Source organism: Liolophura sinensis, chromosome 11, assembly GCF_032854445.1.
Source record: "Liolophura sinensis isolate JHLJ2023 chromosome 11, CUHK_Ljap_v2, whole genome shotgun sequence".
NCBI lineage: Eukaryota > Metazoa > Mollusca > Polyplacophora > Chitonida > Chitonidae > Liolophura > Liolophura sinensis.
In genome coordinates this window covers 5,411,176-5,435,691 of record NC_088305.1, presented here as the reverse complement: position 1 = coordinate 5,435,691, position 24,516 = coordinate 5,411,176, and the positions used below count along the sequence as shown (strand labels likewise).

The following is a 24,516-nucleotide window of genomic DNA, read 5'->3' as shown; positions in this document are numbered from 1 at the left end:
GATTTCGCTAATATGTTTATGTTAACAAAAACAGTACGTCCCGAATAACAGAAGATGACCCCTAGGGAAATGAGGTTATGGGCGTATCATATTTTTGTATATACATCTGTATTTATGCAATTAGTGGTGAACCTTTTAAGCAGTCAACCGAAAAAATAGGCAGTTTGAGAAACACACAATTAGTTGGATGTGAAGTGCAATAAACAATTCTGTACGGGCATTATTTTTTGAGAGGTAAAAACACATATTGGCATTGCAAGACTTTAGGTGAAAAGTGTCTAACCGTTATTCCGGTGGGAAATACGAAAACACTTTAGACGTTAGTACCATTGACTTTAATAAGTCCTTATTGGGTCATCGTTATGAACATGTCAATGTATAACCTTGGATGGCGATGAGGAATCGGAAAAAATCATGGCAAATGCTTTTCGTGTGGAGCTTTGACCTCTTAAAGGCGATGACAAAAAAGGAATAGAGAACTCCAAGAAGCTCCGTATCTTCAACTTACCATGCATGTTTTATTCAGGACTTATACATCACTTATTCTTGAATTCGTTTTGAATGAAGCAATCATGCTTCTGTGGAACAGGTTTTTGATAAGGGAAATTATGCTGAGAATGACAGACGATTCTTGAGTTTGTCACCCTTATTATGTTTATTTTTTGTCAATTTTCATTTCCATTTTCTTTCAGTTGTTATCGTGATCAGTAGTAATAGTATATACATCAATATTAACAATATTAGTTGCATTAATATAGTTATTCCAACATTATTTTTCATAAGTGTTTTTTGTTATAATAAATAATAATAACAACAAATTACTATTGATATTAACAGCAATCCCCAATACTGTCTACCTATTTATATACTGGCTGTTTTGTTTATTTTGTTGTTTTATGCCCGATGCAGGCCCCTAGAAAAAAGCCAAAGAAGTTTAAGTTGGAACTATCGCTTGAAATGAAACGATTTGAATATAAAGGACGAACAGCACAGATAGTAAAACAAGAGCAATGAGGAGATTGTGGCAGACGTACAGCATAGAGAGTAAAACCACAGCAGTGAGGAGAATGTGACAGACGTACAGCATAGAGAACAAAACCACAGCAGCGAGGAGAGTGTGGCAGACGTACAGCATAGAGAATAAAACCACAGCAGTGAGGAGAGTGTGGCAGACGTACAGCACAGAGAGTAAAACCACAGCAGTGAGGAGAGTGTGGCAGACGTACAGCATAGAGAGTAAAACCACAGCAGTGAGGAGAGTGTGGCAGACGTACAGCATAGAGAATAAAACCACAGCAGTGAGGAGAGTGTGGCAGGCGTACAGCATAGAGAGTAAAGCCAGGGCAGTGAGGAGAGTGTGGCAGACGTACAGCACAGAGAGTAAAACCACAGCAGTGAGGAGAGTGTGGCAGATGTACAGCACAGAGAGTAAAACCACAGCAGTGAGGAGAGTGTGGCAGACATACAGCAGAGAGAGTAAAGCCAGGGCAGTGACGACAGTGTGATAGTACATGTAGGTCAGATTATCTGGTTAATGTTTTTGTATTTTTAATTCTGCACAATGCAGTCTCATCTTCAGAATGGGTTAAGTTGCATTTATTTCACACAAGCGGTCAAGCAGGCAATGACCAGCTATTTCTGTATCGTGATTTGTATATTGTATACCATGACGATGTCAAAGTGGATGTTGAAAAAGAAACTCACATGATTCCGAGTGTGGCATTTTCCTTAAATTTTATACATCGGCTGACAGATGAAAAATACAGAAAATTCAGTATGAATTGCTTAAATCGAGAATTGTCGATAATTTTCTGACCTGATGTCTTAGATACAAGATTAAACTCCAAATGCACACTTAAACATATATGGCTTCATAAACTGCAATTAATGTCATTGCATTTTTACCCAGTTCTGCTTAAACTGTGGTCTTTGAGGACGTGTCATGTGTTGTTGTGCGCTGGCATGAACGCTCTAAATGAATCACTAACTGAGGAAAAATGGCGAGACCGTACTTCACAAGTTACGTACATGCATGATCATTAGCCAATCGTCCCACTGTCGTCGCTGCCTTGGTTTTTCTTTCTATGCTATGTCTTTCATTTTATTCAGCTCTCATGGGCTGAACTGTTACGACGGCGTCACGACTATAGACAGAATCTCCCCGGGTTTGTTTAGGCTGACGCCTCAGGACATTATTCCTACAGGGTGGCTCAGTACTCACGGTTTGGGTCAAAGTATGGAACAACGTCGGAGGGACAGGGGATAAAGGCCGTTGTTCCTGCCAGTGTGTCATTCCAACATCCCCAGCCATCGAATGTCCTGTTACAATACACCTGACCTACAGAGGGAAGAAATGCAAAGTTATCATACAACAACTATCTGCTACTATGATAGGTAGCTAAATTATGTCCAGATTGCTCTTATTTCAGATTCTTATATTATTGTTACATTTGGATTCTGATGGTTTTACACGAAGTCATTGTTATGTTGAATTGATGGTAAACAGGGTATTTTTGTTATTTACTTGATATTTAAAAACCAATTTTTGGACTCAGGAATATTTGGTAACACGGCTTTTTTTGTCTTGAATGCCTGCTGATAAAAAGGCAATGAAAAGGCATGAGGTGTCTAAAAATAAACAGAAATTGATATTTGCACAGCTTCTAATGGAGTCTCGCGGGCTAAGATTCTGTAAGAGATCAATTTGAATTCTCCGGCTGTGATCAATTTCGAGTACTGATACTTGCAGAGGGATGTGTTTATCCGCACTAAACCCATGCTGCTGTTCATAACATTTGTCTTTACGGTTTTGTGATAAAGATTAACAAGGATCGTAAAAATTCATGAAAACCATGAAAAGCCGCGTTTGTTGAAGATTTTTTATACGGAACTTTCCTGGTGTTAAATGGATGGTATTCGTATTTATTACCGTTACTTCAAAATGGAAGTAAGTATCACCAAAGAGACTTGAAAAGTTTTTACCTAAAATACTGTTACTGATATTTAGGATGCAGTAAATGTATTCAAAGGTGGATTGTGTGAACCGTACTGCTAGTGGCAGGCCCTCGACAACTTTAGTGTCTTTACATTGACTTACAGACGAAATGGTTGGGTACATTAATGCAGCGATGTTTTACCCGTGGGTAGGTAATATGAGCTATACAAAAATTAAAAGTTGTGTTTGGAGAGGGAAAAATATCTTATGACGTGAGAGTACCTGAACACGGTTCAGAGTCCAGACGTCAAAAAGGTACACCAACCGTCAACGAAAAAGCACGTTCCATGTCAATAATCGCAAGAACAATTTGCACAAACACAAATCACCAAAATCACCACGAAAGTATACAAAGCACACGTAAGGAATTAGAACAGCTTCATATAAAGCCCAACTTTGAATTTAAATATTTAATGCATTTAATCATCTCCAAATATTTAAATGAAATGAAAGTATTTTACTCATGGTTTTTGATTTGTCCGTCTAATAAATTTTACACCATTAGTTCAGCATTCTTTCACTTTAAAAGATAAGAAAATTTAAAAAAATGGCACAAAAGGCTGGAAAGAGAACATTTTTTTCTATCTGGTGGTGCCTGCTGCATAATTTTGCGATATTTCCTCGCCATACACGTAAAGCCTAAAAACGGCAAAGCTGGCATGAATCGCTAAGTCCATTGCGTCCTCCATCTTTAATACCCTGTAATTTATGCTGGGGGTGTGTTGCTCCTCAGCCAATGAGAGTCGTTAAAACTGCCGGCTTGTTCGTGTAAACTCGAAACCTCCGTCCAGGATTCCGGTTTCCCGATCGTCAAGAGGAAATCATTGAAGCGAAGTACCGTCGGTTGGCAGGTCACGTATATTTTCAACCGGAAATGTACGAACTGCACATCGGCGGTTTCCGACAGAAATTCTCATCCTAACACAGAAGACTTCAGGACTAGTTCTTAGGCGAAATGGAGAAGCCCACAGCGGATTATGGCGCTGAATTTATTTATAATTTTTCAACTTGAGGTACATATTAGACTTTTTATGGCATGGATATGTGAGGAAATGCATACTCTTTTCAATGGTATTTGTTTGATATTTAATTTTTTTTCTCCTTTAAAGGAATGCCAGCAAAAATACACCGGCTTCAGTGGAAAAAAAGATATTAATGAATGCAAACTTGGCCTTGTTTTAAAATCAAGAATGGACAAAAAATATACAACAAACTTTTAACGTGTTCAAAATACGTGGTTGCCTAAACACATTTCAAATTTACAACCTGATATGCGTCCTGTAACCCAATCCTAGCATATGGTCAGAGAAAGGAAAGGGTTACGCATGTGTACGTGGGAATACACAGCCAGAAAAGGCATGTTAAACTGAATTACTTGTTATCAGTGACAGACTCGTACATTTACTTCATTTATCAAACATCGAGCTCCAGGAAGATCCCATGCATGTTGTTCACATATTGAGATCATTTAGCGTGTTTATTTCGTCCTTTAGTATTGTAACATGTCACTTGTCAGTCCGAATACTTGAGTTTTGACAGATTAAACCGCCATTTGATCGTTTGCCTTATTTTAATAAGGCAATCCCATCACTACAGAAGGCAAGGAATGAAGTTCCACTTAGAGCCAATTCTTTTGTTTTGTTCGATCATCTCGTCCTTATGTTATATGTCACGTTATTTGATTAACGCTCAGAATCTTCCGATTTAAAAAACATGAAGGGCTCCATCGTTATAATGGGTAAGGGTTGAAGTTCCATTCAGAGCCAATTCGTAGCTGCTCGACGACTTTCTGCTAATGTTAGGACATGGTCAATGTTCCCTGCCCCTAACAGCCTTTCTCTTCATGCTGACGGACCAGGTCTTGGCGGCACAATAACACATGTTAGAAGTAGCAATGTCAGTGGATACAAAATGCCCGCATCCAGGTCGCTCTGATCCTACTCTACCTTAGGCAAACAATCGCAAAACAAATCTGTTTCTCCTGCTCGTCTCAACGACACATCACGGCTGGGGACGGTTGGACGAAAGTCGATTAGCAATCGTAGTCATCGGGAAACTGGCAGTGGTCAGGATTACTCTGGACAGTTGATGGCGTTTTCTGACCACACTAATTCAATTCACACCGACCATTCCTGGTCTAGCTTGAAACCCAACCGCTAGAGAAAGCGTCAACAAAAGCTTCCCATTGCTTAGACCCATTAAGAAGGGCTCTAGTGCGACAATTGCAAGTCGTCACGATGTTGGTTTAATGGAAAGAACCACGGAGGATATTTCCTGCGCTAAGCATTCCTCCTTCGCTTACCGAGCATGAAATAACAAGCGGTCTGGTCGACACCAGGCGCCGGTTATTTATCGTATGAACCCAGGATAAAACACCGAGTAATGACTCGAAACCGACACTGTAAATTAAACCATATTTTCAGGGTGATAAAAGCTCCTGTGACCAAGACTGCTGTATTAGGGCATAAAAATGTGACATGAGCGACCAACGTGGGATTCCTGAATACATTCAGTATGTGAGTTGACAAGACATGCAAATCATGCATTCTGTTTAATGTATGATGGAATGCTTCGCTGGCCTAATGCTTAGAGTGTCCCCCTTCCATGATCAGAGGCCTGGGATAGAACCCTGGTGGTGTCATACCAAAGATTTTGAAAATGGTATTTGCTATAGCCTCTTTTGACACTCAGAACTGAGAGGTTAGGGCAGGGAAACAGGAATTGAATACTAATTGAACAATTTACTACTATCTTGGATTTGACTTCATTATAAAGGTAATTGTTTGCAATAATATCAATGTATAAGGCAAGCTATCAGCCCAAAAATGTCTACCATGATCGATTGGTTCAAGCTACCATTTGTGGGACTGGCGAGGTAGAGAGGTGAGCGCAGGGGAGTTCAAACCCAGTCTTGTAAATTTCTTGCACTCTAACTGTTTGTATTGGGTCTGCCAGTAACCTGTAAATGGTTCTTGGTTCCCCGCTGGCTCTGCCCGGTTTCCTCTCATAAAATCTGAATTTGCCATTCAGGGCAGCGGTTCTACTATAAATTTACAATACAGAACAACGGTTCAACTATCAAACTGCCATACAGTGCAGCGGTTGTGCTTTAAAATAGTCATACAGAGCAAGGGTTCTACTATAAAATAGCCATACAGAGGAGCGGTTCTACTGTAACATAGCCATAAAGAGCAGTTCTGCTATAAAATCACCATACTGTAGTACACACCTGTACACTGCGTTGCCCACTGTGTGCTGAGTGCCTTGAGGTCAGATTGTTCTGGTGGTTGGTACTTCTACATGTACACATGCTGTGTGTTGCCGGGAACACAGCGTAATATTTATTTATTTGAGTGTGTTTAACGCCTTGCTCAAAAAATTTCCATTGATACGAGAGCGGTGAGGTTTTGTCAGGGGCAGGATAGTCGCAGCGAGACAGCGTTTTCAATATCTGAGCCAACAAAGCCCCCACTTATCGTTATAAGTGAGCCCGTGGTTAATGTGAATATTCTTACAGGATTCAAGAGCGCGAGGCTGTTCTTACTGGGCTCAAACCTTTACCATATTTTACAGGTGAAGACAAGTAAAAGCGGAGGACAAACTCAATTTGGTTTCATAAATTCTCCTATAGGCTTCAACAGAGGATGGTTCCTGGAGCGAACACGCCGTTATTAGCCAACATAAGGTTGATGAGTGTTAAGAATTCTTGAACCTCCGCCTACACAGTGATTCGGCCAGCCTCTTTTTGGAGAAGTAATATTATGCTAATGCCTTAAATACAGGATAAGTGTTTTTACCTTTGAGTACACTTTGTCCATGTTAAAGGATACCCTGCTATTCACAATGGGATAATAATTAGTAAAGGAACCCTCATGCCTTGAAGCTCTGTCAACTCACGGACATATTGGCGTGCTGTTTGTAATCAGACGAAAAGGCCATCTTTACCATGTGAACACATCCACGGAAACCAGTATGGATGAAATAGCAAGAATAAAAAGGTGAAATAAATTGTTTTGATATTTGTCTTGAATGCCTGCTGATAAAAAGCAAATGAAAAGGTATGAGGTGTATAAAAATAGAAAGAAATTGATTTTTTCACAGCTTCTACGGGAATCGCGGGGAGTAAGATTCTGTAAATGACCAATTTGAATTCTCGACTGTGCTAAATATGGAGTACCGATAATTGCACAAGGCCGTCTGTTTTCCGCACGAAACCTATGTATCTGTTCTAGCATTATAATATTTGTCTTTACGGTTTTGTGGTAAAGATTGATAAGCATCGTGAAAATACATTAAAAGCTGAAAAAGCCCCATTTGTCAAAGATTTTTCTAGTGGAACTTTCCTGGCGTTAAATGGATGGTATTCGCATTTATTACCGTTTCTTCAAAATCGAAGTAAGTAACGGACTTGAAAATGTTTCACATAAGATACTTTTACTAATATTTTGGACGTATTAAATGTATGAAAAGTGTCTTTACATTGACGTATAAGTGAAATGGTTGGGAACTTTATTTCAGCGATATTTTACCCGTGGGTAGATAATAAGAGCTATACCAAATTAAAAGTTGTGTTTGGAGAGGGAAAAACATCCTGTGTCGTGATTGTATCCGAACACTGGCTACATGGTTCAGAATCTAGACGTAAAAACGAATACCAGCCGTCAACGAAAAAGGACCGGCCCGGATAGCACAGTTGGTAGAGCGTCCGCTTCGGGAGCGGTAGATCCAGGATCAATCCTTGATCGAGTCACACCTAAGGCTTTAAATGAGGAAGTTGTAACTTCCTCGCTTGGCGTTCAGCATGACAGGGATAGTGCAATGACTGGTTGACCCGTATCAGTATAATAGCTCGGGCGGGGGCGGCTTACTTGCCTTCGGTAAGTCGTCTCAGTGAAGCAGCACTAAATAAAAGAGCTGTGGAAATCCGTCCTGCAACAAGGAGGCACATTACACGTACATGCACCCTAATGATTCCTTCGTCGTCATATGTCTGAAAAATTGTTGAGCACGACGTTAAACCCCAACCACTCACTCGCTCACTCACTCAACGAAAAAGGACGCCCCATATCAATAATCACAAGAACAATTTGCAATTAACGAACAACACAAACCATCAAAAATACCAAGAAAGTATATAAAGCACAAGTAAGGAATTAGGACGGCTTCATATAAAGCTTAACTTAGAATTTAAATATTTAATGCATTTAACTATCTCCAAACATTTAAATGAAGTACAAAGAAGCATTTTACCCATGGTTTTGAATTTCCGTCTAAGAAATTTTACGCCATTTTTTCAGTTTCTTTTCACTTTCATGGAATTCTAGCAAACAATATTTCTAGATGCACACAGGTCTCGGTGGAGATGGAAATTTACTAATGGCGACAACGCTGGCCTTGTCTTTAATTCAGGAATGGACAAAACATATACCACAAAGTTTTTATATGTTTAAAACAGTGGTTGTCAAAATGCATTGCGAGATTACAACTCGAGATAGGTTGTACAACGCAACCCAACCCTAGTGTATGTCCAGCAGATCAGAAAGGATTACGCTTGCTTACGTGGGAATACACTACAGGAAAAAGCATGTTTTAAAGTGAATTACGTGTTTTTAGTGACAGACTCGCACATTTACTTCATTTATCAAACAGCGAGCTCTAGGAAGTTCCTATGCATGTAGTACACATATAGAGATCATTCACTGTGATTATTTTGTCGCATGGTTTAGTACTGTAACATGTTACTTGTCAGCCCGTACACTTAAGATTTCAAATCTTCTGGCGGAACAAAACGTCACTTGATTGTTTGCCTTGTTTTAATAAACCGATCGCATCGCTACAAACGGCAGTGTGGTCCAGTACGTTTTACTCAGAGCCAAGTCTTAGTTTTTATCAGTTATCCCGTCATAACGTTATGTGCCATGTTATTTTGATTAACGCTCTCAATCGTTCTATTTGAAAAAAACTCAAGTGATCCCATCATTATAATGGGTAAGGGTTGAAGTTCCACTCAGAGCCAATTCTTTGCTGCTCGGCGACGTTCTGCTGATGTTAGGCGATGCTCAGTGTTCCCTGTCTCTAACAGCCTCTGTCTTCCTGCGGTAGGATCGCATTATGACGGGACAAGCAGCATTTATCTACTGGTACAACCTTGCTGGAAGTAGAAATGTGAGTGTATACAAAATGACCGCATCCGGGCTGCTCCGATCAAACTCTACCTTAGGCAAACATTCGGGAAACATTTTGTCCGTTGGAATTTATTTCTCCTGCTCGTCTGAACAACAAATTACAGCTGGTGGGACGACAGTCGATTGGCAATCATAGTTATCGCGAAATTGGACAGTTTTCTGACCACACTAATTCAATTCACACCGACAATTCCTTGCCTAGCTTGAAACCCAACCGCTAGAGAAAGCGTCAACAAAAGCTTCCCATTGCTCAGACCCGTTAGGAAGAGCTCCAGTTGGACAAAGGCAAGTCGTCACGATGTTGGTTTATTGGAAAGAACCAAGGAGGATATTTCCTACGCTAAGCGTTCCTCCTTCACCCACCGAGCATGAAATAACAAGCGGTCTGGTCGACACAAGGCGCCGGTTATATATCGTATGAACCCAGGATAAAACACCGAGTAATGACTCGCAACTGACTCAGTAAATTGAACCATATTTTCAGGGTGATAAGAGCGAACAGTGTGACCAAGACTGCTGTATTATGTCATAAAAATGTGACATGATCGACTAACCTGGGATTCCTGAATACACTCAGTCTGTGAGTTGACAAGACATGCAAATCATGCATTCTATTTAATGTATGATGGAACATTTTGCTGGCCTAATGCTTAGAGAGTCGTCCTTCGAATTGGGAAGGCCTGGGATCAAACCCAAAATACCAAAGATTTTAAAAATGGTATTTGCTACTGCCTCTTTTGACCCTCAGAACTGCGAGGTTAGAGCAGGGAAACAGGAATTGAATACTAACTAAACAATTCACTACTATCTTGGATATGAGTGTATTATAAAGATTATTGTTTTGCAATAATATCAAGGTAAGGGAAGGTATTAGCCAATTCACTACTATCTTGGATATGAGTTTATTATAAAGATTATTGTTTTGCAATAATATCAAGGTAAGGGAAGGTATCAGCCAAAGAAATGTCTACCGTGATCGACTGGTTCAAGCTACTATTTGTGAGACTGGCGAGGTAGAGAGGTGAGGACAGGGGAGTTGAAATCCAGCCTTGTAGATTGACCTGTAAATGGTTGCTGGTTTCCCCTTGGCTCTGCCCGGTTTCCTCTCATAAAATCTGAAATTGCTATTCATGACAGCGGTTCTACTATAAAATGATAACACAGAGCAACGGTTCAACTATCAAACTGCCATACAGTGCAGCGTTTCTGCTTTAAAATAGCCATAAAGAGCAAAGGTTCTGCTATAACATAGCCATACTGTAATACACACCCTGTACACTGCGTTGCCCACTGTGTGCTGAGTGCCTTGAGGTCAGATTGTTCTGGTGGTTGGTACTTCTACATGTACACATGCTGTGTGTTGCGGGGAACACAGCGTAATATTTATTTATTTGAGTGTGTTTAACGCCTTGCTCAAGAAATTTCCATTGATACGAGAGCGGTGAGGTTTTGTCAGGGGCAGGATAGTCGCAGCGAGACAGCGTTTTCAATATCTGAGCCAACAAAGCCCCCACTTATCGTTATAAGTGAGCCCGTGGTTAATGTGAATATTCTTACAGGATTCAAGAGCGCGAGGCTGTTCTTACTGGGCTCAAACCTTTACCATATTTTACAGGTGAAGACAAGTAAAAGCGGAGGACAATATCCAATTTGCTTTCATAAGTTCTCCTGGAAGCTTCAACAGAGGATGTTAATTCACGTACATATTGGTGTGCTGTTTGTAATCAGATGAAAAGGCCATCTTAACCATGTGAACACATCCAGGGAAACCAGTATGGATGGTTTAGCAAGGACAAAAAAGGCGAAATAAACTGTTTGATAGGTGTTTTGAATGCCTCCTGATAAAGGCCAATGAAAAGGTATGAGGTGTCTAAAAATAGGACGAGTAGAATTGTTTTTGCAAAGCTTCTACGGGAATCGCGCGTGGTAAGATTCTGTAAATGACCAATTTGAATTCTCCGATTGTAGCTAAATGCGGAGTACCGATAATTGCACTGGTCCGTCTTTTTTCCACAGTAAACCTATGTATCTGTTCTAGCATCATAATATTTGTCTTTACCGTTTTGTGGTAAAGATTGATAAGCATCGTGAAAATACATTAAAACCATGAAAAGCCCCATTTGTCAAAGATTTTTCTAGTGGAACTTTCCTGGCATTAAATGGATGGTATTCGCATTTATTACCGTTTCTTCAAAATCGAAGTAAGTAACGGACTTGAAAATGTTTCACCTAAGATACTTTTACTAATATTTTGGACGTATTAAATGTATGAAAAGTGTCTTTACATTGACGTATAAGTGAAATGGTTGGGAACTTTATTTCAGCGATATTTTACCGGTGGGTAGGTAATAAGAGCTATACCAAATTAAAAGTTGTGTTTGGAGAGGGGAAAACATCCTGTGTCGTGATTGTATCCGAACACTGGCTACATGGTTCAGAATCTAGACGTAAAAACGAATACCAGCCGTCAACGATAAAGGACCGGCCCGGATAGCACAGTTGGTAGAGTGTTCGCTTCGGAAGCGGTAGATCCAGGATCAATCCTTGATCGAGTCACACCTAAGATTTTAAAAGAGGAAGTTGTAACTTCCTCGCTTGGCGTTCAGCATGAAGGGGATAGACCCGTATCAGTATAATAGCTCGGGCGGGACGGCTTACTTGCCTTCGGTAAGTCGTCTCAGTGAAGCAGCACTAAATAAAAGAGCGGTGGAAATCCGTCCTGCAACAAGGAGGCACATTACACGTACATGCACCCTAATGATTCCTTCGTCGTCATATGTCTGAAAAATTGTTGAGCACGACGTTAAACCCCAATCACTCACTCACTCAACGAAAAAGGACGCTCCATATCAATAATCACAAGAACAATTTGCAATTAACGAGCAACACAAACCATCAAAAACACCAAGAAAGTATATAAAGCACAAGTAAGGAATTAGGGCGGCTTCATATAAAGCTTAACTTAGAATTTAAACATTTAATGCATTTAACTATCTCCAAACATTTAAATGAATGGTTTTGACTTGTCCGTCTAGTAAATTTCACACCATTACAGTTACACTTTAAAGGAATGCCAGCAATAATTATTTCCAGACGCTCACTGGTCTCAGTTGAGAAGGAAATATATTGATCTCGGCAACTCCGGCATGTCTTTAATTCAAGAATGGACAAAAATTATACGACAAAGTTTTAACGTTTTAACACGTGGTTGTCAAAATGCATTGTAAGATTACAACCCGATATACGTTCTACAACCCTAACCTAGTGTATGTCCACCAGAACTGAAAGGATTACGCTTGCTTACGTGAAAATACACAACAAAAAGCATGCTAAACTGAATTACTTCTTAGCAGTGACAGACTCACACACAGTTACTTCCTTTATCAAACAACGAGTTCTAGGGTGATCTCATGAATGTAGTACACATATAGAGATGATTAACCGTGATTATTTCGCCTTATGGTTTAGACTGTAACATGTTACCTGTCAGCCCGCACGCTTGAGATTTCAAAACTTCTGACAGAATAAAACGTCACTTGATCGTTTGCGTTGTTTTAATAAACCGATCGCATCGCTACAAACGGCAGTGTGGTCCAGTACGTTTTACTCAGAGCCAAGTCTTAGTTTTTATCGATTATCCCGTCATAACGTTATGTTATTATATTACTATGTTATTTGATTAACGCTCACAATTGTTCGATTTGAAAAAAAAATAAAGTGACCCCATCATTATAATGGGTAAGGGTTGAAGTTCCACTCAGAACCAATTCGTAGCTGCTCTATTAGTCTCTGCTGATGTTAGGCCATGCTCAGTGTTCCTGTAAACATTTGCTTTACCTAACAGCCTCTCTCTTGACGCTGGCGGACCACGTCCTGACGGGACAATTACACATGTATGTTATACTACAGCCGTACTGTAAGTAGTATGTGAGTGTATACAAAATGTCCGCATCCTGGCTGCTCTGATCCTTCTCTACCTTACGCAAACAATCGCGAAACAATTTGTCCGTTGAAATCTGTTTCTCCTGCTCGTCTGAATGATAAATAACGGCCGGGGACGGTTGGACGAAAGTCGGTCGTAGTTATCGGAAAATACTGGACAGTTGATGGCGCTTTCTGACCACACTAATTCGATTCACACCGACCATTCCTGGCCTAGCTTGAAGCTCAGCCGCTGGAGTAAGCGTCGACAAAAGCTTCTCATTGCTCAGACCCATTAAGAAGGGCTCTATTGCGACAATGGCAAGTCGTCACGATACTGGTTTAATGGAAAGAACCACGAAGGATATTTCCTGCGCTAAGCGTTCCTCCTTCACCCACCGAGCATGAAATAACAAGCGGTCAGGTCGACACAAGGCGCCGGTTATTTATCGTATGAACCCAGGATAAAACACAGAGTAATGACTCGAAACCGATTCAGTAAATTGGACCACATTTTCAGGGTGATAAGAGCGAACAGTGTGACCAAGACTGCTGTATTAGGTCATATAAATGTGACATGAGCGACCGACGTGGGATTCCTAAATACACTCAAGCTTTGATTTGAAAAGACATACATATACGATGTACTTTATTTATAAAGGACCGCTTCGCTGGTTTAATGCTTAGAGCGTATCACTTCGAATTGGGGAGGCCTGGGATCAAGCCGGGGTCGGGCCATACCAAAGACTTCAAAAATGGTACTTGCGGCTGCCTCATTTGACCCTCAGAACTGAGAGGCTAGCGCATTGAAACAGGACTTGAATACTAATTGAACAATTTCTTACTTTCCTAGATTTCAGTTTATTATAAAGGCTACTCGTTTATAGAAAACAGGAAAAACATCCATTGTATGCAAGACAGACGAAGGAGCAAAATTTGAATTCTTCAGCTGTAATAAATTCAGAGAAAAACTTATATATCCGATATTTGTTGTTTAGAAACTGCTGACTAAACGCTGAAAGGAACGGCACAAAATGAATTTACGGAGATGAGTGCGGTTTAGGCCGAGACTGCTACTGACATACATAATTTGTGATACTGTCGTTGAATATTACACGGCCTGTAAATCAACTAATTTTACACAACACTTTGTGAAATGGCCCTTTGGCTACACATAACTAAATCGTTGTAAACGGTCTCAAAATGATATCTTAAACAGTAGTTCTGTATTATCATATGTCACTTGATGGAGTGAATGGTAAAGGCTACGTCACAGCTTAAGCCATGCAATCTGAGAGCAACGCGTTTGATTGGATAAAATTCTCAAGATAGTTGTCTCGACTCACACCAATCATTTGTTCAGTATTGTCATTTTGTTCTATATGTTATTCGGTGAAATCTCGTTAAATAAAATAATAAAGTATGACACTTTTTAGAAAGCTTGGTACCCTGCTTTCCGTTGAAATATGTTTCATCCAGGTTTCGGGCCGTGATCTTATGGTTGAAGTTACCTGTTAATCGGACAGACGAGGTGGTTTGTGTGTAAGGGGTTGGTGTGGGGGTGGGGGTAAGTTCGAACCCGGCCTTGTACATTTTTTCCACTCTAACTGTTTTTACTGGGACTGACATCAATCTGTATGGTCGTGTTTGTTTTCCCGATTTCCTCCCACCATAATGCTGGCCGCCGTCGTATAAGTGAAATATTCTTGAGTACGGCGTACAACACCAATAACTAAACTATTTGTATCGCACTGGTTACAGTAAGGAGTCAGCGTGATTGCATGGCTCTTGCGTCTTTGAAAACTAGATAACTTTTTTATCTCTATGTCATACATCGAAACCTTCGTTAGTAATTTGCCAAAGATCGCTTGTTTACCCAGGGCACTTCGGTTTCCTTCACACATAAAACTAACTGCCAATGTAAAATTCTCGTGTGTGGCCTTACACAACAACGTAGTCCATCAACATATAACAGTAATAAATATAAATGTGTGTCTTCTTAGTCACCGGTTTTGCGGTCAAATGTACAGTATTGTATAATATGTTACCCTTTTGTAGATCTCGTACTGTGCATTCCGAGTGAGGAAACATAATTTAGGTTAGGGAAGGAATTATATTCTTAACCGGTGAAAATGCGGAATCTTGTGAAGTTATTGTAGTTAGGGTTTTGTTCTAACTGTTTATGTAAACGCGTAAATAGCAGCAACTTATAATCGCCCCCTAGTTTCATGGCTTTAACAGAGCTGAGTAAAAAGGGAAATAAAATGCAGTGATATTAATTGCTTTCCACACATTGACCTTCTGGCTGGAAATGTTGCCGTTACCTGGTCAGTGCTCACACTGTTATCACACATCGCCATCTGATTATCTTTTTACCTCCCCAGAGGAGTGCTTAAGTTCTTGGGGTTTAACGTCTTACTCTTTTTCCCAATCATATGACGACTAAGGAGTCCTAAGAGAGCATGTACATGTAATGTGCCTCCTTGTTGCAAGGACGGATTTCCACAGCCCTTTTATCTAGTGCTGCTTAACTGAGCCGGCTTACCGAAGACAAGTAAGCCGACCCGCCCGAGCCATTATACTGACTTCCTCTTTTAAGGTCTTAGGTGTGAAACAACACAGGATTGACCCTGGATCTACCACATCCCGAAGCGGACGCTCTACCAACTGTGCTATGAGAAAGGGAAGGGGGGGGGAGCGGTGTTCCGCAAAGGGTCACATGTATATGCCATCGTTTATTTGTCTTGCAGTCTGTCAGCAACTTTAGACAAAATACTACGGAGTGATTTGTATGGAACTTTGTGAACAGTTTGGCCTTGGGCCAAGCAGCGATCCAATAAATGTCAGGGTGATCGTGATCAACATCCTGATAGGGGAAGTTTCATAAAGATTCTTCATCGTTGTGACATAGAAAATGAGAGCATATATATTGCACAGGTTCGGGCTCTCCAAATGCTTTTCTATGCAGGAGTACATGTAAATATTTTTTTTTGAACTGGACGATTTGTAATGTGAGATTTTGCTCTTGGGCCATTTGGCCGTACACCTTGTTTTTTACCCATATTATCATTCACCATGTATTCTAGGCTATTTGTGGTGAGTTCAATAGCATCACATATTACTCTAATTTATTATAGCAAAAAATGTTAACGTTGTTAAAAAAATCTAGTGAAGAAGCCTGCAAGGAAGGAGCACAACTAAATCACCGGTCTTAACTTCAAATTGCCAAAGATCAGCCTTTTTCATGTCAGCTGTGATTTAATTTCCTTTAGAAAAAATAATGTTCCAAAAACACCCGGCTAGTTCCTGTCATGTCCAATTTGAAATATTATGCTGGGTTGCCTCTTTAATTTTTGGTTTGGACGTCGGAAGTTGTCTGAGATTTGAAGCAGTGTTCTTACAGCAAACTGCTGTCGATTGCCTCCCGAGTATCACTGCTGTTGGCAGGGATCTCAATGATGATTAGGCGGCAAAAAGAAAGATAGAAAAAATAAAAATTAAAAAAAAAACTGTGAAACAATGTTGGCTCCCAAAATTCAAGATTTTTGTTGATTGTATTAAGGAATTTTACGATTTTTAAATTTCACAGTAAAGAAATAGAGATGCAAATTTGAACTTGGGTAGGCCATGTTCAGTTAGTTGGACCTCGAGCTCATCATTAGTGGACAAAATAGCCTTCATTGTTTTCAGTATTCACATCGCTCTCCGCGTCCACTGCAACGAGACAGCTTCAAAAGGGCGCTGTGTAACTCTTTGTCATTACAAGAATTCTGTCTTCTCGTTGGCTAACTGAACACGAATTATCGGTTCACAAACTGGATTCACTGACAGAGACTTGCATTGTTCCTTATGTTGAAGCCTTGTGTAGTTTCTTAACAAAAGGTCGCATGAAATTCCAACTGATCGCTGTAAGGATTATTGGCACTGACATTTCATTTCTAGTAAAGGAACCGAAAGTTTAATGCGCTTCTTTTAAACTCTGCATATACATGTGCAGGCGTGAATCGAGGTCACTGACTAGTTGGGAAAGTTAGAAATTGTTAGAAGTGATATAGCATTTAGGAATTCGGCTGAGAATGTTTTAAAATAGAGGTGCCATATTCTGCTGAAAAAAAAATCGCCAAATTGGATATAGATATAGATATAATAAAGTTCCAACGAAATCTTTTTGATTAAGGCCAGCTTAACTTTCATGGTGCACAGTTTAAATACTGATTAAATTAATGCACCTTTAACATTACTTACGCTACTCTGGGAAACAAATTGAAAACTGTTGACTGCTTTTGTTTTAGCATGAATCCGTGCTAATGTTTTTACTTTACATATTATTTGGTGATTTATGTTGAACGTTGTATTAGAAATTGTTCTCGTGATTATTGACATTGAGTCTATTATGTTGACAGTTGGTATGTGAGTGTGTGTCACGACCCTAACATTACAGTTTTGTGCTCTCTACATTCAGTGCATAGTACAATTCCATTTTTTGTCCAACGAAATCGCTTAACATGGCTAAAAAACATCACTGGTAATACAATGTTAACCAAAGGGTGCAAGCATTATAAAGTCATCATCTAAAGTTCAGAGACCTGGGATTAAACCCCGGGTCAGGTTTTGTCAAAAACTTTCAAAATGGTAGTTTTTTCCGGCCTCGCTTGGCGCTCAGCACTGAGAATTTATAGCAAGGAAATTGGTTGGCCCGGTGTCAGTGTAATGTGACAGGGTAAGGGTGCCATGTCTGGCGTCTTCGGCTTGATACTTCGGTCTCGGCAGCATGAATTCACCCTGTCACAGGAAGACACCGTACATATAATGAAGTTATCAACCACCAGGAGTGATAACCGGCGTGTAACTCCCTTATATACCGCTTACTTTTGTTCAGAGAAAATGGACCACGCACAAAAAAGAGCCCCTGCGTGTAACAATCTGAACAACTGAAATCTGCACAAATCCACCTCAGCCAAGGGGCTACTTCTAATTTCGTTTTCTGGACCAGTGAGGAGTGATAAATTGTAATTAACATCACTGCATTTTTTTTACCTAACTCTGCTTAAGCCATGGTGCTCGAGACAAAATTCTGCTATTATAATATTCGCGTGAACAGATAGAATAAAGTTATTTATTTAATTATTTGATTGGTTTTTCACGTCGTACTCAAGAATATTTCACTTATACGACGGCGGGCCAGCATTATGGTGGGAAGAAACCGGGCAGAGACCGGGAGAAACCTACGACCATCCGCAGGTTGCTGCAACACCTTCCCACGTACGGCCGGAGAGGAAGCCAGCATGAGCTGGACTTGAACTCACAGCGACAGATAGAATAAAACCCGATATATAGAAAGCTGACAGCTATTGCACTGTCGACCCTGCTCCAGTTTTATTCTCCATGCCCTAATCTCTGGTTTGACATAGGGGTATTATGGGAGTATGTAGTCTGCTTCTCTCTTGTTATCAATTTTATTTACTATTTATGCATTGTTTCCGAAATATTCCTTTGGGGCTGTTGCTTTAGAAGTGGGAGTTGCGAAAGCCCCTTAACGGCTTACGACTGGTAAACGAATGTCGGACTTGGCACTTAGACTTTTACTGACAAAGCTACCACCATGCATATTTAATGTGAATTAATCCTGTCCTCGCAAGCTCATGTAAAAGGTAGGTATTTGTTATGGTTCTTTTGCTGTATTGTCAAGCCAAGTTCACACAGGGTTATTTCTCTTATGGACCAGCCGATTCGACCTATCCAAAATAGGGCAAACGTTATTTCGTCTTATTTCGACATATGAAATGCACCTTGATCTATTTTCATTAGACTAGTCGAATTCAAAGTCGACAGACCAATCACAAGGTATGGAAGCGACTTTATAATGATGTTCGAGTCTTGGGCTTTCGAACCAGAACCAAACCAGCTCAGTTAATAGTTCTTCACCAAAAGTTCACAGGCTAGCATGGTGCTTAGGCATAAAAAGTAGGAGGACTATTATTGAAGAGACGTTATTTAACATTGTTCGCGTTTTTAATTTTTTTGCGGATAAACGACCTTAGAATTCCTGACAATGGAAAGAAAATGTGCCTCTTTACCAGATTTCGCTTTGCTGTCCCCCGTTGGAAGCCTTGAGTGTCATTAAATCAAAAACCTTGTTATAATCAATAAAATTAGATCATTTAAATAGCTTCCGATAGACTGCGACGTCAGGCCCAAGTAAATATTGTTCTTGTTATGATGCGTCAGTGCGGCCGCTGTGAGTTCAAGACCTGCTTCTGCTGGCTTCCTCTCCGGCCGTACGTGGGAAGGTCTTCCAACAACCTGCGGATGGTCGTGGGTTTCCTCCGGGCTCTGCCCGGTTTCCACCCACCATAATGCTGGCCGCCGTCGCATAAGTGAAATATTCTTGAGTGAAACAACAATCAAAAAAAAAAAATGATACGTCAATGATTACAAAAGAGGAGGTGCCTTGCTTTATATATTTACTGTTATCTGATTGACAACTTAAAAAGTTACACCGGGTGAGAAATCGATATTTTTTCTCTTCTGTATGCAGATAAGCTTTAAACAAGTCTAGCTGTGCTGTTTTTTTTACCTGTAAATAAAGTGAACAGAGTCGTAACGATTTTTTAATAACCCAATTCTTAAAACTACGCGTGGAAATTTTAACCTTTCGCGCGTCTTGAAATATCGAATGTTTTGTCGCAGATATACATTCATCACACTTTTCTAAACAAAAGGCGTTCAACCCCGAGCAGTCACTCACTCACTCACTCTAAAGGAAAGGACCCCTTGCAACTACATAGGAAATCGTCCAACATTGGTGCAGCAGTGAGGTGACTATTTTTTCTCATTCAGGAAAATATGTAAAACTTACTCGAATACGAAGTATTACTGAAGAATATGTGTGTGAAAAAAGGAGTGATTCGATTTGTACTTGTAGCCAAACAAGACATTCTTTTATATATTGTCCAGCTATATGTTAGATAAATTTAAATATTTTATTGTAAATCTATACAGATTATATACAGTATTCTTCCAATTAGGCGAGTAAGTGCGTGCTTGTGGTTTAACGGCTTACTGAATAATTTTTCAGCCATATAACGACGAAGGAGTCCTTAGGGTGCATGTAGTGCCTCCTTGTTGCAGGACAGATTTCCACCGCTCTTTTATCTAGTGCTGCTTTACTGAGACGACTTACCGTAGGCAAATAAGACACCCTGAGCCATTATACTTATATGGGTCAACCGGTAGTTGCACTGTCCTTTTAATGCTGAACGCCCAGCCAGGAAGTTACATCTTCTTCTTTTAAGGTTTTAGGTGTGACTCCAAAAAAAAAATTTAATATGAGATATTTGACTAGGGACTGATATCGTTTACTATAGGTTTTTCAATTTAATTTTAACATTATTTTGGCGTTGTTGTGACTGTGTCAGGAAAGATTTCGCTAAACCAGGAACATAACGAGGATTAATGCGTTTGTTTCTTTGAATAGAGGTTTACACCGTATACCGGTTACTCAAGAATATTTTACTTCTACGACGGCGGCCAGCACTGGTGGAAGGAAGCAAGACAGAGCCAACGAAAACCCACAACATAAATCTTCCCATTTACTGCTTCTTTTGAGCCATTTACATGAGTAGTTAGAAGAAAAAAAACCCTAATTGAAATAAACTGACAAGTGGCCGGATATCACCGGTTACGTGTGACCATTTGCCAACTCTCATACTGTCGTCTTTATTCTAGCGTCCTAGTGCTACGTCTTTTTGTATAACGCCCTGTTATGAAGGCTGGTGGAATTATGATATGAAGAAATCAAGTATGCATGTTGAGATAGTGAGGTACAACCCATACTCGGCGAATTCCCTGACCTAAAGCCACAGCCTAACAAGTGAAAACAGGGGTCTAACATGCTGCCGTCGCCGACCAAAATCTGAGAGAAATGATGCATGTACAAATGTTGCCGCAGACATCGACATGATCCCGATATATAGATATTGGCTGTTTGTACTTTGTGAGCAGAAAACAAACGGAGAAAGCTCCTTTTCAAAAATAAATTTGATCACTTCTTAGTCAATAAATCGTACTACCACCAAGTCAGTCTCTAGGATATTACATCCGTAACACGCCTAGTGGTAAGGCTGGTACTATGGAGGAAGTCTCTTATCGAAGTTTATTTCCTGATAGGTGCTTGGTCGTTAGCTTACTAGCGCAACCCAATGACCCAGGGGCCTCTGTCAAATGCGATGCCTGCGAGTTTAAGTCCAGCTAAAACTGGCCTCCTCTCCGGTGTTACGCGGGAAGGTCTGACAGCAACCTGTGGATGGTCGTCAGTTACACCAGGCTTTGTCCTGTCTCCTCCCATGATAATGCATTCTGCCGTCGTGTAAATGTAATATTCTTGTGTACAGCGTGAACTCCAATCAAGTAAGTAAATATTTCCTGAAATATTTAAATCAAAACGTCTGTAAGTTGATGATGTCAGGCCAAAGAGGCGCGTGACAATGATGTCGTAACCGCCACGCATATCTCCCGCATTGTCCATACGTTCTTCAAAAAACTGTTAAAAGCAACAGCTGCCCGTGATAACTTTCGAACAACTCAGTTTATCGATTTACGGGCTGGTATCCCAGCTAGTGATCACTGCAAACCACGTGCGAAGTGTTGGAATCACAATTAAACTAGCCGATAATGAGTAATACTAGACCAGTGATGTCTAAAAATTGCAGTTAAAATTGCTGCAATTTCCTTTTACCTAATTCTGCGAATGCCATGGTGCGAGGGGGCTGTAATTTGCTACTATTCCAGCATTTACATGAGCAGTAAGAATAAAACATTAACTGTTGTAAATTGACGAGGCTGTATTTCATCGGTCAGCTATCACACTGTCGTCGTTGCTCTGCTTTTACTCTCTATGCTGTATGTCTTTAACTATATCCAAAATGTCCATGGCGTACAAATTATGGATAACCGCAAAACACGAAAACAAATGTCCTGGCCATGGTTGGCGTAAAGCAGCAGCTGAAACAGAAGGCGCGACATTCGGACATTGGCCAAGGGCCTGTCAACCTTTGGGAGATTTATTGGATAGCTGAGTTAGGTATGCACCTCGATACCTTTAACGTAGAATAAGTATGGTTCATTAGTACCATTCATCGATATCATACTCCCACAATTGTACATGGCCCTTACAGACTCATCCCTTTCGGTTTATTTGGATAACTGGCACATCGCACAAATTGCTAAGAAGCCATCAGAAATAACCACCGTAATTTGTTCTTTCCATTTGCTGGATTGGAGACTGGAGTTAGGGTCAGGAAGGACAATAGAGTCCGTCAGAGGGGCCTCTAATAACACTGCCATATTCACAAAGTCAATTGGCCCCAACTGGTGTTTTATGATCCAGACAAACCAAATAAGCATGCATCTTTTGGGGGGAACTATAAGGTTACTGCATTTGCTATGTCGTTCTCTTCGACCACCAGCATTGGAAATCAATTATACCTAGCACTTAGACCAACCGTTCTGGACAATTCATCTTTCAGTATGGCCCAGGGGATTTTCTAGGTAACAACAGATTTATTACAAAATAGGGCATAAGATTGTCTCCAAATTTACTGGAAATATGCCTCCCAGAGGACATTGCCAGACAAAATGACGCACAAATCAGTTGTTGTCATGCCTTACACAAGAGCAGTTAAGCGTTTATATTTTATTTAAAGGGTGTTGCACGGAAGGAGACGATTACTAATTTAATGGGGATTGTGTTTACTACGTAGGTCTGGGCGATAGACGGGTTTACGAATGAAGATGTAAAGGGAGGCCAGCAACTCCAATGTAGTCGACGTTACAGCTTTAAGGTTACTTCAGACAAATGGGTCCATGATCTGCCTCCAAGCTGAAGAGTGAAGGAGCACTGACTGGGTAATACTGCCATATTAATTTCTGCAGTGTTAGTTTGCACTTAGTCAAGATATATGACAAGTTTGTCTGTTTTTTGATAGAACTGAAAACTTTATTGCCAGTGTTACTTCCTATCCCATTGGAGGTTACCAAGATAGCAAAATGCCTTCAATTCCAGCAACCACAGCTCAGAAGAAAACTGCTGGTCATGCCAGGTTGATTTTCTGATCAACCTGAAAAGTGCAAGAAAAGTGCAAGCTGCACAGGGTGATACGGTATTGTACCACGCGAAAGTTAAGGCATATATATTTTGAGGCTGAAGTTGACACATAAATAGTAGGGGAAAATTATAGCGCTCGTTAACCTTGAGTGGGCGAGGCGCATTAAAGTAAAAGAGAGCTAAAATATGAGGCAACTGAAAACTATGCATAAAACTACTTTCATTTTTTTCAGATTTTTTCTCAGATTGTTGAAAAGACATTCAAATCAAATATACTTGGTCATATGAGCCACAAGGTATGTAGGAAGTTTCTAGATTCTAGGAACATTACATCTTCTATTTTCTCCTGATGTTCACCAGAAGGAAGAAATCTTAAGGAACATTATTTTAGTGATCTTTAGGTCATGGGTAAAGAGAGTTCTTCCAATATTCATGATTACAGTTCTAAAACTTCCGGTGACGCCCTGAGTTAGTAAACTCTGATAGTATGGTCCATAAAGCCCACCTTAGAATTCAGATGTTTAAACGCCTTTAACTCTTTGCGCAAAATTGTAAAAAAGGAAATGAAAGTACATTTACGTATAATTTTAACTGTTCTATTCAGTGATGCCTATCTCGATTTTAGAGATCTTTTCCTTCAACGGAGTCGGTTTATAGCAACATCAGGCTGCCAGCATGGAGAAAAAAAACCAGACAGTTGTGATATAGTGAACATATTGTTACACTTCACAGGTGAAACCCGACCTATTGTCTTAGATAGAGGTTTATACCAGCTGTTCATCTCAATAATTCAACAGTAGCAACACACCTTGCCAGTTGCACCATGACACAAGTAAAATAAGCTGTGATGTTAATTACAATTTATTACCCGTCATTGGTCTGGAATTACCCAAACGCTGTGTTTTCATCGCGGTTAATAAACAGTAACATGGAAACAAGGAAAAGGGACCATTCCACGGGGACTTCTAGTCCAATAACATAACAAGAAAACTCACTCTGTCTCCTCGGTGACTGCTAATCAGAATTCTTCCAGTAATATTAACAACCGATGTCAATATGACCCTATATTCATTAGTATGATACATGCGTGCCCTGTTTAACTTTTTCTGTGTGTATTTGCAGAGGAAGAAATAGAGAGCCATGTGCCAACCATCATAGCGTAGCTACTGGTTGGATATAATAAAAGACTTACAGCATACAGAGTAAAATCAGAGTAACAATGACAATGTCATAACAAATTGTAACACGTAACCAGTGAAAAACGGCCTAGTGTCAATTTACCTCAGTTAGGGTTTCATTCTAACTGTTCA

General features: G+C 40.2%; 1 protein-coding gene across 1 annotated transcript in view; it reads right to left on the bottom strand.

The window, feature by feature from the left end:
* LOC135477786 (calcitonin gene-related peptide type 1 receptor-like) overlaps window positions 1-24,516 on the bottom strand; it is a 107,926-nt gene that overhangs the window by 40,040 nt on the left and 43,370 nt on the right. The window contains exon 2 of the mRNA XM_064757987.1: window positions 2,222-2,338. Coding sequence (XP_064614057.1) covers window positions 2,222-2,338 — 117 coding nt within the window. The remainder of the gene's footprint in view (window positions 1-2,221; window positions 2,339-24,516) is intronic.